General features: G+C 51.7%; 1 protein-coding gene across 4 annotated transcripts in view; it reads left to right on the top strand.

Moving 5' to 3' along the window:
* Positions 1-15,337, top strand: part of UBR4 (ubiquitin protein ligase E3 component n-recognin 4) — a 134,485-nt gene that overhangs the window by 100,542 nt on the left and 18,606 nt on the right. For all 4 annotated transcript variants that reach the window (XM_039228977.1, XM_039228980.1, XM_039228979.1 and 1 more), the window contains 14 exons: positions 873-1,002; positions 1,141-1,298; positions 1,979-2,088; positions 2,729-2,870; positions 4,405-4,486; positions 4,804-4,977; positions 7,476-7,597; positions 8,742-8,939; positions 9,639-9,719; positions 11,861-11,948; positions 12,456-12,583; positions 13,583-13,690; positions 14,216-14,335; positions 15,097-15,287. In XM_039228977.1, the coding sequence (XP_039084908.1) occupies positions 873-1,002; positions 1,141-1,298; positions 1,979-2,088; positions 2,729-2,870; positions 4,405-4,486; positions 4,804-4,977; positions 7,476-7,597; positions 8,742-8,939; positions 9,639-9,719; positions 11,861-11,948; positions 12,456-12,583; positions 13,583-13,690; positions 14,216-14,335; positions 15,097-15,287 (1,832 nt within the window). The remainder of the gene's footprint in view (positions 1-872; positions 1,003-1,140; positions 1,299-1,978; positions 2,089-2,728; positions 2,871-4,404; positions 4,487-4,803; positions 4,978-7,475; positions 7,598-8,741; positions 8,940-9,638; positions 9,720-11,860; positions 11,949-12,455; positions 12,584-13,582; positions 13,691-14,215; positions 14,336-15,096; positions 15,288-15,337) is intronic.

Below are 15,337 nucleotides of genomic sequence, written 5' to 3'. Positions count from 1 at the left end.
GGTTTCAGACTCCACGTGACAGTCAGCCTTTAAGGAGCTGTCATGTATTGAAAGTGGGATCCAGGAGAGAAACCTGCAGTTACCCGGGAAGGCGGTTCAAATACACTTTGTTCTGACCGTGTGTCTGTGCACAGCGGGGTGTCTCCTCGTCCTGTAGCCCAGACAGCAGAGGCCAGCGCAGCTCTGAGCGCCCAGCTGTCTTAGCGCCCCAGTCATCCAGCAGGTTCTCAGAAACAGAGTAGTGCTGCTCCTTTAGGTTATCTTCGCTTTGGAAATATAAAAAACATCATTTAGATAAATAGGTAGTGGATTTATTCTTATTTTTAAATGAAATTCGTTAATATTTTAAGGATTTCTCACGGTTAACTTTTAATATGGTAAACATCAGTAGATAGAACCACACACACAAAACTGTTTCGGGTCCTTGATAATTTTTTAAGGGCGTAAAGGAGTCCTAAGGCCAAAAAGCTTGGGAACTCTGGCTTAGAGTGCTAGGCAGGGCTGCGTAGGCTAGTTCTGCTTAGTAAACAGCTCCTAAAATTCTAGAGACTGCCCGGTGGCCTCTTGTAGATTGACATTTGGGGAACCGGATCAGCCTTGGGATAGGAGTTGGCATCTGGGGCTCTAGGACAGTCTGTAGGAAGCCAGCTGCCTCTTAGTCCTACACAGGAGAACAGCGACCTTATGCTCAGGGCGGAGATGCTGCTGCTAAGTTGGGCCAAATGCCTTCAACAGGAACACCTACTCGGGTGTAAATGATATGAACGTTGATTCTTCTGGCTTGGCTTTGCATACGTCCAGTGGCCTCGCACTGGAGCCGTGGCTCAGGTGTGCTGCCACGCTCCCTACCTTTTTCCGCTGTCCCCCTGCAGGACGTCCCTGTCGAGGCCCTCACCACAGTTAAGCCATACTCCAACGAGATCCATGCCCAGGCTCAGCTGTGGCTCAAGAGAGACCCCAAAGCATCCTATGAAGCCTGGAAGAAGTGTCTTCCTATTAGAGGTGCGTCTGTCTTCGTGGCTGGGGAAGTCTGTTCCTCTGACCCCTGTCCCGACGGCCCTACTCTACCCCCTTTTCTGTCATTTCATTTTCCTTACCCCTCTCTGCACCACCCTGCCCCTCCCCCTGCCTGCCTGCCAGGGATAGATGGCAACGGGAAGTCCCCCAGCAAGTCGGAGCTCCGCCACCTCTATTTGACCGAGAAGTACGTGTGGAGGTGGAAGCAGTTCCTGAGTCGGCGGGGGAAGAGGACCCCGCCCTTGGATCTCAAACTGGGCCATAACAATTGGCTGCGACAAGTGAGTGACCGCCTCCTGGGCCCGCCTCCCCCCGCCCCAACCTTTCTGCTCCTCCCCACACCTCTGCTCTGCTTTCTGGCCTCCTGCAGATGGGAGGCGGGGAGGCCTGGGTGGCAGCCACCACCGTGGTCGACTCGGGTCGAGAGGGTTTTTCTTGCCTCTCACCCAGCTGGTGTGCTTGCCACTCTCCCCCCCGGCCGCTTACCGCAACTAAGCCTCAGTGCTGCCCTCCCTTTTCTTCCTTTCACTGTCTGTACCTCCTGCTGCCCTCTCTTTGTTCGTTCTAGCTAACGTTGTAAAGGATTAAAGTAATTGAAGGCATCCATTTTTCTGTTACGTATAAAGTAAGAAATACTTGGTTAAATGTAAGTATTGAGCATATAGTTATCTCCAAAATAGAGTTCCGGAGTTCTAGAAATCTGTGCTGAGGAAAATACTTGCTTGGTTGTTTCCTCATTGAGTCATTTTAGTGGGTTGTCCAGATTCCATAAAGGAGAAACTCTCCGTGACAAAGGGCGCTCGTTGAGCAGCCTTCCTCCCAGTCTGCCACAGTGGCATCGGGCTTTTTGGGTGGTTTTCACCTTTCCACGTCCCCGGAGGTGTGCCCAGAGGACTTCCGGAAGGGCGGCCCTTCCCTGTGTCTGTCACCTGAGCCGTGGCTCCTCTCCTGTGTCCCGCAGGTGCTCTTCACTCCGGCCACGCAGGCCGCGCGGCAGGCAGCCTGCACCATTGTGGAAGCTCTGGCCACCATCCCCAGCCGCAAGCAGCAGGTCCTGGACCTCCTCACCAGGTGCCACTTGAGGGGGAGCGGGAGAGCGGTCCCCTTTTCCTGGGGGAATTGATAGATCAGGATGGTGGCAGGCACACCTGGGCTCTGTAGCCATTGTATGCCTCAGAGAAGAACACAGGATCAGGAAAGGACCAGAAAGCCGAGTGGTAGTGCTGGGGACGGTGGTAGTAAGAGAGCAGCAGCAGCAACCGACGTTTGTTGAGGTCTCATGAGTGTATAAACGCTCGGCCCGCGAGGTCTCCTTTAACCCTCACCCGCAGCCTGGGCTTGATGCGGTTGAGTGACGTGTCTGCTGAAGGCAGGATTTGAACCCAGGCAGTGTAATTCCAAAGCCCATGCCATTGGGCACTAAACTGTGGTACACTTGCCTTCTACGTGAGTCATTCAGAACTGCAGCCTCGCCTCCTGGATAAGCACTGTTCTATTTTGCTGCTTGTTGTTCCAAATGGGCATAGCTTACCGCGTCAGTTCCCCACTGTGCGCTGACAGGTCCCCAAGTGGGAACTTTGGGGTTTTCTCAGGTGCCTCCCCAACCCTCCGGAGGTAAGGGGGAACGGAGGGCAGCAGAGGACACGAAGGTGGGAGGAGCAGAGGGTGCCATTGGAGCCGAGTCCTCACAGCGCCTGTCTGTCTCGGGCAGCTACTTGGACGAGCTGAGCATAGCAGGCGAGTGCGCCGCCGAGTACTTGGCTCTCTATCAGAAGCTCATCACTTCAGCCCACTGGAAAGTGTACCTGGCCGCGCGGGGCGTGCTCCCCTACGTGGGCAACCTCATCACCAAGGTACCCTTCCTCCCCTCGCCCAGGGAACCCTTGCCCAGTCCAGCCTGCACTCCCCTGGGGTGAACTTTGTGCTTCTCCTTTTTTGCTGAGAAGAAATATTTGTTGAAAGTGTTATCTTTGTGACTTTGTTCAGTCATGAGGAATAGCGACCCGTTGGGGGCATTTTAGCTCTTCTCCACCTTTAAGCCATCCTTGAACATCACTGCCATGGCCCTGGGCTCTGGAGTTCCGCAGAAATTTCTACAGAGAGATTATGTGCTCGAGCTCTAACTTCCTTGAAATGACCGAGCAACAGGTCTATGGGTGTGGAGGTTGTCTGTCCCATCTCGTCAGTCTCAGTCGCCCAGTAATAAAAGTCTAACAGACACAACCAACAGCCACAGACATGCACACACACAGAGACGGATAACAAAGTTCGCCGCCCACACAAACACAGAGAGACAGATAACAAAATTTACTGCGCACAGTTCACTGTGCAGAAACATTCACACAGAGAAACAGATGACAAAATTTACTGTGCACAGTTGGCTGTGCAGAAACACTCACAGTGTTTGCTGCGCAAGGTTCGCTGCACACAGTTCGCTGTGCAGAAATAGAGAAACAGGTAACAAAGTTCGCTGCACATGCTGCGGCAAACAAACTGAAACAAACTGGGACGAAGGCTTTCAGTTGGATTGTGGGCACAACCTGCCTTGTCCCCCTGAACCAATACAGAATACAGGTTAGGGGCAGTCCATTGGACACTTCTTCCCCTCTGATACAGAAGGAGCCTGGAACGTCTTCCAGGTCTCCCACGACCGTGGCCCCCAGCGTGTCCGCCTTGACCACCTTTGGTTGCCTAATACAGATTTGTCTTGAGACCAGAGTTACACAGATAAACACAACAGAAATAGATTCTTACCAGCTGGTTGGCCCTCCGGTTCGGGGGTCCTGGGGGTCTTGGGAAATCCCGGGCGAGCCCCCAATGTTAGGCCCGATTCGTGAGCCGCCTGAGACCCCCAAGGATCAACACCCATGCAAATACAAAAGGGTCTTTATTACAAGGGACTCCCAACGCACCCTGATGCAACGGTGATGGTATGGAGCCCCGAACTCGTGATCACAGGGCTTTTTTTGTGATTACAGTGGAGTTTGGGGCGTCCCAGCTTGGCAGCCTCCTGACAGCCTCCTGATAGGTACAGGCTGTCTTGTCAGCACCCGATTGGTTTGGCCCATCTGGCCTGACTGCAGACTGCCAACCGGAACGTCTTGGGATATAGGCACCTGCTTTAAACTGATTGGCTGTTGCCATTGCTAGGGAAGTAACTAAGGGCAGAACCTGGGACTGGGTTCAGGCTTAGTTCACTCTCAAGATGGAGGTTTATTCTAAAATGGAATCAGTTAGATTTTGGTATTACAAAAGCAGCTCGAGGGGCCATTGGAGCACGAGCTTGATTGAGGGGCGCCTGGTTGCTGCTGTGGCTCCTGGGCCGCGGGTAGAGGGGGCTGATGTCGTCAGCTGCGTGTCCCTGACTGTGCTTGTCGTCCCGTGTAGGAAATCGCCCGCCTGTTGGCCCTGGAGGAGGCCACCCTGAGCACCGACCTGCAGCAGGGCTACGCCCTCAAAAGTCTCACAGGTAGAGACAGCCGCCACGCCCTTCCTTTAGGCCCCTGGGTACAGCGTGGGGCCTGACCCTTAGTTCCTGGGGTGCCGAGGTTGACTCTCTTCCCTCTTGTGTTGACTCCGTGCATACGTAAGCCCTGTTGTTTCCTCTTCAGTGGCGGCTTTTCGTTTCTGAGCTCCTGTTCGCCATTGACCAGTTCAGTTCTTTGAGCATTTGGCCCGGTGCTTGGAAGTTTCTTGAGAGTTGCTTATAGCGTTTAGAAGACAGCGCCCTTCCTTGCACCCAGTCTCATTCAGAGCTCTTGCAGCAGCTTTTTCCTGTCCCCACAGGCCTCCTTTCCTCCTTTGTCGAGGTGGAGTCCATCAAAAGACACTTCAAAAGTCGCTTGGTGGGCACCGTGCTGAATGGCTACCTGTGCTTGCGGAAGCTGGTGGTGCAGAGGACCAAGCTGATCGATGAGACCCAGGACATGCTGCTGGAGATGCTGGAGGACATGACCACAGGTAGCACTGCCCCGGCCCAGAGGGGGTGCCAGGTGTCTGTCCACCTTCGAGGAAAGACCGGAAGCAGTTCTGGTTCTTGGAGCTGTAAAATTCCAGAGCCGGGCTCAGTCCGTCTGAACTTTTTATATTAAGCTCATAGAACAGAAGGAAGTCACGTGTCCTTTCGCTGGCTCTGGAACATTCTCAGCCATCGTTTGTTTCCTTGGTTGACTTTGCTGCAGTCTCTCCCTCATTCTTGCAGCACCCACTGTGTCTCATCCACCTCTACCTCTCTGTCATGGGGTCTGTCTCACCATCTCTCTGTGCTGATCCTGGAGGATTTCTTTGGTTTTTTCACTTCATTCATTTAATTTTTCTTCACTGAGTTAGCTCCTCCGTCTGCCTGTTGAGTCCTTGTGCTTCTCTACAGATTTCGTAGTCTCTTCTTTTTTTACTCATACTTCTCCCCATTTTCTTTAGATTTTCAAATGGAACAGATATTTCTGTGTCTGTTTCTTTTTTGTTGTTTTTGTTTTTTTTTAAATTTTTTAATGTTTTATTTATTTCTGAGAAAGAGAGAGACAGCATGAGCAGGGGAGGGTCAGAGAGAGAGGGAGATACAGAATCTGAAACAGGCTCCAGGCTCTGAGCTAGCTGTCAGCATAGAGCCCAACGCGGGGCTCAAACCCACGAACTGTGAGATCATGACCTGAGCCGAAGTCAGACGCTCAGCTGACTGAGCTACCTGGGCACCCCTCTGTGTCTGATAATTCTAAGATTTGAAGTATGTGTTGATCTGATTCTCCTGTTTATTATTCCAGATCTTGCTTATGGCACCTTAAATCTTTTTGTCTTTTCATGATTTTTGACCGCAAGCTCACTTTTTGGGGGTTTGTCTGTGGGAATTTATTATTATTATTATTATTATTATTTGAGAAAGAAGGAAAGAGTGTGTGCATGAGTCAAGGAAGAGCAGAGAGAGAGAGACAGACTCTCAAGCAGGCTCCATGCTTAGCACAGAGCCTGATGGGCTCGATCCCACGACCCTGGGATCATGACCTGAGCCAAAGTCAAGAGTCAGCTGCCCAGCTGCCTGAGCCACCCGGGTGCTCCCATCTGTGGGAATTCTTTAGGCCCCAAGTAAGATACGGGTCTCTCCAGTGATGATTTGTAACCGTTTCTGCGACGCATCTGGGGGCACTGCATCGTGGCGCCGTCTTCAACAAAGTTCGGAGCTTCAGATCTTTTGGACTATTTGTAGGTAGTGTGACTTTTGAGCCACAGACCCCTGTGAGGGGCAGCCTGTTAGGAGTTCTCTCAAGGGAGACCTTCCCCCCTCTACTCAGTGCCAGATTGTAAGGGAAGACCATTTTGTTTCAGTGACTTGCCAGGGGGAAGGTAGAGTTCTTTCCAGTTGACCCTTATAATGTGGGTGCAGCTCTTTTGAGACACCAGGCTTTTGGGGGTGGGGGGGAGGGGTTCCCACTAGATTGTCCACGCTGGCCGACCTGGAACTTTGTGTCTAACTCTCAAATCCTGGCAAGTTGTGGAAACCAAAATTCAAGGCAGACACCAACTTCAGAGTTTTGCTAACCTCCCTAGGTTCCTCATTTCTCTTAGTTTTAAGTTTTTGATTCATGTTTGCTAGTGTGGCAGCTCACTGATAAACATTACTCACGATTTTACGTTATTTGTAAGTGGCGAGAAGGGGGGAGTAGGTGAGGGAGTGCAGTCTGCTGTATGGCCAGATGCGGAGGCCCTTCTGTATTTTCGTCATGCCGTGCTGAGCCGGTTCGGACCATTTTGAGGCCTATTTCTTCATTTTCCTGTGACTCAAAGTTGTCTCTCTGGCTTGTAGAGGGCCATCCACCTAATCGTTTAGACCAAAGCTTCCCTACACTTTGTCTGGAATACAGTTAGGATTATTATTTGACGTTTTTGAATACCTGCTTTGGGCAAGAGGATGCTAGTTGGATGAAGCACAGCTCCTCTCCCTTTTTTTTTTTTTTTTAATGTTTTATTTATTTCTAGGAGAGAGAGAGACAGTGTGAGCAGGGGAGGGTCAGAGAGAGAGAGAGAGTCACAGACTCTGAAACAGGCTCCGGGCTCTGAGCTGGTAGTCAGCACAGAGCCCGACACGGGGCTCGAACCCACGAACCGCGAGATCATTACCTAAGCGAAAGTCAGATGCTTAACCGACTAAGCCACCCAGGCACGCTGCACAGCTCCTCTCCTTAAGGAGGTTATAGATTCTGAGAGGAAGCAAGACGTGCCCACAGCCGCCCTGGAGGTGACTGTGTTGACTTGGGCATTGGAGCTTTCAAATGGAAAGTGGTCTGGGCCTGAAAAGCAGTCCGCCTCAGGTTTCCAGCTGAAGTGCTGATACTGCCACGTAAGGTGTTTCAAAATTTACCAGGAAGAAGGAAACCGTTGGTGACCGTACTTCACGGAACATCTCATCATGGTTTTTAGGTGTGAAGCTCTCTCCTAACTGACGTGGCCACTTTGATTTCTGGCAGGTACAGAATCAGAAACCAAGGCCTTCATGGCTGTGTGCATTGAGACAGCCAAGCGCTACAACCTGGATGACTACCGGACCCCCGTCTTCATCTTCGAGAGGCTCTGCAGCATCATTTATCCCGTAAGTGGGCATCTTCCCCTGCCTCTCAGGGTGCCTGTGCTGCCATCCTGCCGCAAAGCTTCTTGGTGGGCTGTCTCGCCAGCTGGGGGCAGTTGAGCCACATTTCAGAAAGCTCTATATTTTAGACCCTACAGGAGCAACCTTCTGGTTTTCCTGCTCCTTTTTCTTAATGTTTTATTTATTTCTGAGAGAGAAAGAGTGTGAGCAGGGGAGGGTCAGAGAGACAGGGAGATACAGAATCTGAAACAGGCTCCAGGCTCCAGGCTCTGAGCTGTCCGCACAGAGCCTGACATGAGTCTCGAACCCACAAACCACGAGATCATGACCTGAGCTGAAGTCGAACGTTTAACCGACTGAGCCACCCAGCTGCCCCCTGGTTTTCCTGCTCCTAATGATGGGAAACCAGATGACCTTCCTTGGTCTTATTTCCTAGGTTTAAGGTCTAGATCAGTCTTCTCAAGAACCGGGTCTAACCTTGCATTGCCAGAATCCTGTTGCTTACCAGTTCAGTACGTTGTGAAAGAAGCAGTATTGAGCCAGAACAAGAAATGCTCACTTTTCTTCTTTCTGTGCCTGTGTTCTGTGCACACGGACCCGCGTGCGTGTTTCCCAGCCTAGAGCAGGGTATGGTGCAGGGACTCCTCCAGTATCCTCCGTTAACAATGAGAGGTCTGTGAGGTCGGGCATACCGGAGTGTTCTGTAATAGGCCCTCCTGACTCGGGGCGGTGGGGGGGGGGGATGGTTGAGGGGGTTCCTCAGCGGCAGAGCCATCCAGCTCCACATTGGTTACCGTCACGTGAGGTGAGCAGGCTGAGGAAAGCCCCTTCCCTTGTTTCAGTAATGCAGCTTCCGTACGTCGCCCGTGTGCTTGTTTGGGTAGGCTTTCTCTCCCACTCCCACTTCTCTCCCACTCCACCCTGAGTTTCAGAGGAGAGGCTTGGTGGTGAAGGCTGTTTGAAGCGTATTTGGAATCACCTCTGTATTTCTTGTCGTGTATGTCTTAAAATGTGTGAGGGACTGGATTTTCCCCCCCGAGTGTCCATAGAGCAGCGTGGCCTGGTCTCAATCTGAAAGGCCTCTGCCGACCCTCTGAGAGTATGTTTATGCCATCACTGCTGATGCGTCCTTGTCTCTATCCTTTAGGAGGAGAATGAAGTCACTGAATTCTTTGTGACCCTGGAGAAGGACCCCCAACAAGAAGACTTCTTGCAGGGCAGGATGCCCGGGAACCCCTATAGCAGCAACGAGCCAGGCATTGGGCCGCTTATGAGGGACATAAAGAACAAGATTTGCCAGGACTGTGACTTGGTGGCTCTTCTGGAGGACGACAGTGGGATGGAGGTAACGAGCTTAGGACGTTGCTGCCATAGTTAAGAGCACGGGCAGGGGTCACATCCGGGTTCCTCCCTACTTGGTAGCTGGTTAGCCTTTGGCAGGTAGCTTGCTTCCACTTCCTCATCTATAAATGGGGCCGGTGTTTCCCTGCCTGTCTCACCTGGTGTCCTGACCTGTAAAGGGTTCTGCCCGACGTCTGGCACGCAGCAAGCCACAGTTTGTGGCTACTGCTTGTCACCAAGTAGGATTTTATTGTTCCTGTTGTGCTGACAGAGATTTCCCAGCGATACCAAGTTAATTAAGCTCCTCAGTACTGACACGGGCCCCGGGCAGATTTCCGGACCTGACTCTGCTGCCTTCTGGCAAACAACCTCCAGGGTCTGGCCGTACCATCTGTGGGGTGAAAAGCATGTTGGATGAGATGGAGTAAATCGCTTTTTCTGGCACAACCTGACGGGATGTCCAGCAGGGGATTTTCACCTGGAATCCTTGGTTTGGCTCACGGGCGTTAGTAACCTCTGCAGTTGCATCCCAAGTTCTGTGTGTTGTGCGCACATGCGGTTTTTAGAGAGGGAGAGTCGAGAGGTCCGGGACACAAAGTGATGAGTTATGAACTGCTGCCATCAAGTGCCCTTTGATCTTGAAATGCACTTGCCTTATAATTATTTGGAATAATAATTATTCCTCGTCTCCTCTTCTGTTCAGCTTCTAGTGAACAACAAGATCATCAGTTTGGATCTCCCTGTGGCCGAGGTTTACAAGAAGGTCTGGTGCACCACGAATGAGGTATGCAGCTGGTCTCCTCGGAGGTGGGGCCTCACTTTGCTGACTTGTGCACACTTGTAGCGGGAGGAGCCGCGGCCCACTGTCACTTACCCAGCCGGGCCTCGCTCTTCGTGGCTGGGGAGAAAACCAGTCGTCTTGTCCTCTTTTTGAGGCATCTGAGCAGAGGCGGGAGAGCTGCAGGAGAAGATGAGCGTTTCTGGCCGAGCAGCCGGCTAGGCAGCGCCGGAGGAGGCGTGCGATAGGGGGGGCCACGCACACTGTCTCGTACCCCCGTGTGCGGCACCTCTGGACCGAGACGAAGCCTCTGTTTTCAGGGGCCTGGCCCCTCAGAATGTCTCTGGCAGCGCTGTCCAGGAGCGGGCATAGTTTCTGTGTTACCAGTGGGGAGACTGGGGCGCCAACGGGCAGCTTGTCCCTGAGACGGGGAGACGGGAGTAAAGGAAGCATGGTGCTCTGGTCCTTTGGCCACCTCAGTGCTGCTCGACCTCTCCCAAGGGTCTCAGATAATCTGCTTCCTCCTTCCTCCTCTTTTCCTCGCCTCTCTCCCCTGTCCCTTCCTTTCCTTCTCCTCCATTTCTTTCCTTTTCCTTCCCATCTTTTTATTACGTGAATCAAGTGAAGTAAGTGAACCAAGTAATTGAAGCACAGGAAACTAGTCAGCTTCTCTCTGACTTCTCTGGATGCTTCACTCTGGAAGCAGTGAGTTCTGGATTTAAAAGGCCCAGATGTTTCTGCAGGGTTTCAGAAGTGAAATTGGTAGTGTTTGCTAGTACGTCTTGGCCTTCACTCTGTCACGTGGTTTTGGTCCTCTCCTTCCGGTTCTCCTACTGTGCCGGGAATCCCGCTCCGTGCATACAGTTGCCGGTTGGCAGAGGGTCGCACAGGAGATTGCCCCATTAGTGCATCCCGTCGTTGACACTCGAGCAGCAGAACGGAATGATACAGATTCAATCTGAGAGGCACACAGAACACTACGGTCAAGCTTCTATGGCTGCCCTTGTAAATGGCGGTTTGGAACCAAAGAGCGTGCACGGGCCCCTCCCCTTTTGAACCCTGAAGCAGGGAGCAGGTAGAGAGAGAAGGTCACTTGCCCAGCGCGGTAATGCCTAGTCCACAGGCACCTTTTTGACTCTGCCCTCTTTCCCCCTGATAAACAGCTTGTCTCCTCAGCTACTGACTAGAGCCTATTCTGGTTCCTGTGTCTCTTTATGTCTCTGCCCTTGTTCTCTAGCTGTTCTCCTTCTTAGTTCCCATTGGGCTTCCGTAGCTGGGAACACTTCTGCAGCCTGGCCTTTCTGGCAAGTTCTCTCCCACAGGGGGTACTGTCCTAAAGCTGAGCAGGGGCTTAGAGGCATGCAGCTTGAGTTACTGTGGTACAGACTCGTCAACCTCATTTCATGCAGCGACTTCAGAGCCATGTTTCTTACGTCCAGAATGAAAATAATGTCGATGGTAGAATGCCTAACTTAGTACCCAGTGTATAGTGACCTCTCAGGATCCTCCAATTGAGTAAAGTGCTCTAATCTTCTAATTTGTAGAAGGCTTAACTTCTAATCTTTCCATCAGGTTAGAGGTTTTTACTTGAATAACTTTGGAAGAACCCTTTTCTTGCTGGATTTATGTGAAGACCTCAGGATTGGCTTATGCTCTTGCTTTTGATTCCTGAGTCTTGAATTGAAGCTCTGATCTCAGTGATCTTATTTGTCCTGATTCTTTGAGTAGTGGTTCTCCCTGGTTAGAATTTGCGCTCCTGAAGGAAGCACGGGCCTGGAATTAGACTGCACCTGTCAGTGGATAACTTTGAAAAAGCTGCTTAACCCGGTGTAAGAGGTATATGACACACTTGATTAGCATAGAACTTAGCAAAGAGTAAAACACTCAATAAGTAATAGTGATTATGGTTGTTAACAATTTCAATGAAGTCAAATGAGATTGTGTTTGTAAAGCGCTTCACACAACTCCTGGCCTGTGGTAGACATTACATAAAATAAACCTTTCCCCGATGGAAGTTGCAGCTCACTTGGGTTCTAGATGTTGTGGTTAAGGCCTTGGAGGGAAATACAAGAGCGAGGCCAGGTGTCGCGTCCCTTGCATTTCCTGGGCCTGTTTACAAGCGCCTTTCTCCACCTGTCTCTGCTCAGGGAGAGCCCATGAGGATTGTTTACCGCATGCGGGGGCTGTTGGGTGATGCCACCGAGGAGTTTATCGAGTCCTTGGACTCCACCACAGGTAGGCCCTTCCCCCAGATACAGCTGCACATTGCCTGAGAGGTCTGGGGCCAGTGAGCGGTCCATGTCCTGGGATTTAGGGGTGTTCTGGACACACACTCTCCTGTGCCTCTGGTCAGGATTGATGGGAGATTCCTTCTCCCACTGAGAAAGAGTGCACATATCCATGGCCCAGTTCACACACCTCAGGGGTTTAAAACAAACAAACAAAAAACCCTGGGGAAATAAAATGCAATTAGCAACAAACTTGGGTTCAGATTTATTTTTAGCTTAGCTTCCTCTGCACCCCCGATGGTGGTGGTGGTGCTTGTATTTTCACATATGTGAGTAAATAATTTTAACTGGTTTCAATCACGTACTTTAATATCAGGTATTGACCCCTTTCACTGCTATGCTTTTATTGGAGATAAGGAAAAGGGAGCTAGCTGTCAGCCTGGAAGAGGATTATCTGTGTTATTTTCATCTGTATTTTCTCCTCCATTTCTGCTTGGCCTACCTCCTCCCTCAGATGAAGAAGAGGATGAAGAAGAAGTGTATAAGATGGCTGGGGTCATGGCACAGTGTGGGGGCCTGGAGTGCATGCTGAACAGACTGGCAGGGATCAAAGACTTCAAGCAGGGACGCCACCTTCTAACTGTGAGTCGGGGCAGCAGGGTGGGGCCAGTCCTTTGTTTTGAGACAGGCCCCTGTGGAGAGAAGCTGGTGGCCACTGTGCCACATAAGTCTACAGGGCAGCTTGGTGCCCCGGGCCAGGCAGCTCCCCCGAACTCTCGCTTCCCCGGGCACCCCCTCCACCCCCACTCGCCTGCTCCCTGGCTCTCCCTGCAGCCGCAGGTGTGACAGCAGCCTCCTACTGTGTCTCCAGTCACCTGTGGCCCCGGTGCCTGTCTTTCCCTACAAAACTGCGCTCGTCACTCTTATTACTGCTTTTAAAATTGATTGTGTAGGTAACCCTTTCGGGTTTTTTTGTAGGATTTGGTTTGGGCATTCATGCAGCTATCTCCTAAGGAGCAGAGGACCACACGTGTTAACACTATTCATTATTTTCAGCTCCAGAGAATATGGGAACGTATGTTACTGTATCTGTGTTCTAAACGATTGGTCCGTGTGGAGAATTAAAATTTCAAAAGCAGTTGAAAGGAATTAAAATTTTAAAAATGTAAAAAAAGGAAAACTATTTGTATCTTAATAAAAGAAACAAAACCACTTCTATCTTAACAAAAGAAAAGTAAGTAAACGACCTGCATGGTTCTGAGTTCCCACAGGCTGTGAGCTTCGGGATCTTTCTGGATACATTCTCCAGAGCCAGAGTTACTGATGGACTTGCCCTGAGACAGCAGCGCATCACCTGTCACACCAGGACGGGCGTCACTCCCTCGTCGTTGAGGGAGCGTAGAGATGCACCGAGGCCGCATGGGCTGCCGCTGGGGCGTGTTGCTGTTAAAAATGCCAGCCTGCTCTGAGGGCTTCCCCGCCTTGTTGTGTCCCCTCAGGAGGCACTTTTCCTTACTGTTCCTGGTACTTCAGGAAGTGTGCCTGCTGGCGGTACAGGGCCGCTCTCAGAAATTTCCATCTTGCTTGTCCCCACATCTCACACTCTCCGCCTCACGGGTTTTGACTGGCTTCTCTTACCAGGTGCTCCTGAAATTGTTCAGTTACTGTGTGAAGGTGAAAGTCAACCGACAGCAGCTGGTCAAGCTGGAAATGAACACCCTGAATGTCATGCTGGGGACCCTAAACCTGGTAAAAGGCGGGCAGAGGCTGAGGAAGATAGTGGGGGCCTCAGGGTTCTTGGGTGGGGGAGGGGCATCCGGGCTCAGGTGAGAAGGCTTTGTGGCCTTTTCAAACCCTTCCTCTGTCTGGCTGACTGGCCCCGAGGCACGGCTCATTCACACTGTCCCTTTTCCTGCTGGCGCCCCCTGTGCTGCTGCCATGACACCCGAGACCTCCCTCGTCTGTTTCCTGAATCCGAAGTTTATAAAGCAGTACAGATTGCACAGCCTGGAGAAGTAATGCCCCCGGCCTCGGGGCAACCAAGATAGAGAACTGGGACATCATAGTTTCATTGTGTGCAAATGTCCACACACTTGCTCTCTCTCACCCCCCTGCTCCCACAAATGTCCACACACTTGCTCTGTCTCGCCTCCCTGCTCCCACATGCACAGATCTCTGGGAAGTAAGGCCATGGAGGATATTGGTGAGGAGCAGATCCTGGCAGCAACGAGCGGTTATGGCCTTCTCCCTAGACTGACTGGGTCTCCTCCACAGGCCCTGGTAGCTGAGCAAGAAAGCAAGGACAGTGGCGGTGCAGCTGTGGCCGAGCAAGTGCTTAGTATCATGGAGATCATTCTGGATGAATCCAACGCCGAGCCCCTGAGTGAGGACAAGGTGCGTGGGGCCGGTCTGTCCCTCTGCAGACACTGGGAGCATTTGTGGTCTCATTGCTGGCCGCAGGCTTGTTTGTGTCCAGCTGTGTCCAAAACTGGTTGAACCTGCTCAGATCATAGAAATGACAAAGCAATGGTGACATGATGGCATTGAAGCCTGAAATCTATGGATTTGGAGGACACGAAGCTGCTAAGGATATTATTTCACTCAGAAGTGCTCATTAATGGAATCCTAGCATGTTCCAGCCCATAAACAGGGGTCTTAGCCCAGACCCTCAATCCCGGGTTGAGCACACTCCCACCTCAGAGAAGTTAGGTGGACTGTTCAGTGTTACATAGTTGGCTGCTTGCAGAATCAGGCTGAGGACCCGGGTCTGCCAACTCCCAGTTCAGTTTCTTTCCGCCCGGTATGCCCTTGCCTTCCCCTGTCTCCCCACCACCCCCAGTCCCCATTGTACCCCCTGTCCCCTCCGTCCCTGTCGTGCCCCTTCTGTGGCTAGAGGTGTGACCAAGTGAGTAGCAGGCAGCCTGCCTTCCCTTGGGGCAGGGGAGATCGTGGTAGCATTTTTGACCACGTGAGACCATTAATAGAGCTGCACAGAAATGTAGAACTAGCGTCAAATGAAACTCATACGCAGAAAGTGCCAGGACAGTTTCTCTAGGGCTGCTTCTGAGGGAGGGGGGTGACATCTGGGGTTCAAATGTTGGCTGACGGAAGTCCTGACCCTGTTACGGGGCCTTCCATCCTCCTCCTCACCGCAGGGCAACCTCCTCCTGACGGGCGACAAGGATCAGCTTGTGATGCTCCTGGACCAGATCAACAGCACGTTTGTTCGCTCCAACCCGAGCGTGCTCCAGGGTCTGCTTCGCATCATCCCGTACCTTTCCTTTGGTGAGGTGGAGAAGATGCAGATCTTGGTGGAGCGCTTCAAGCCGTACTGCAGCTTTGACAAGTACGTGCTTGCGTCTCGGCTGCATGCGGGTCCTCCCCGACACCCGAACT

The sequence above is a fragment of the Hyaena hyaena genome, unplaced genomic scaffold (genome assembly GCF_003009895.1).
Source record: "Hyaena hyaena isolate Hyena2069 unplaced genomic scaffold, ASM300989v1 scaffold_35, whole genome shotgun sequence".
NCBI classification, from domain to species: Eukaryota; Metazoa; Chordata; class Mammalia; order Carnivora; family Hyaenidae; genus Hyaena; species Hyaena hyaena.
This window is presented reverse-complemented; position numbering and strand designations above follow the sequence as displayed.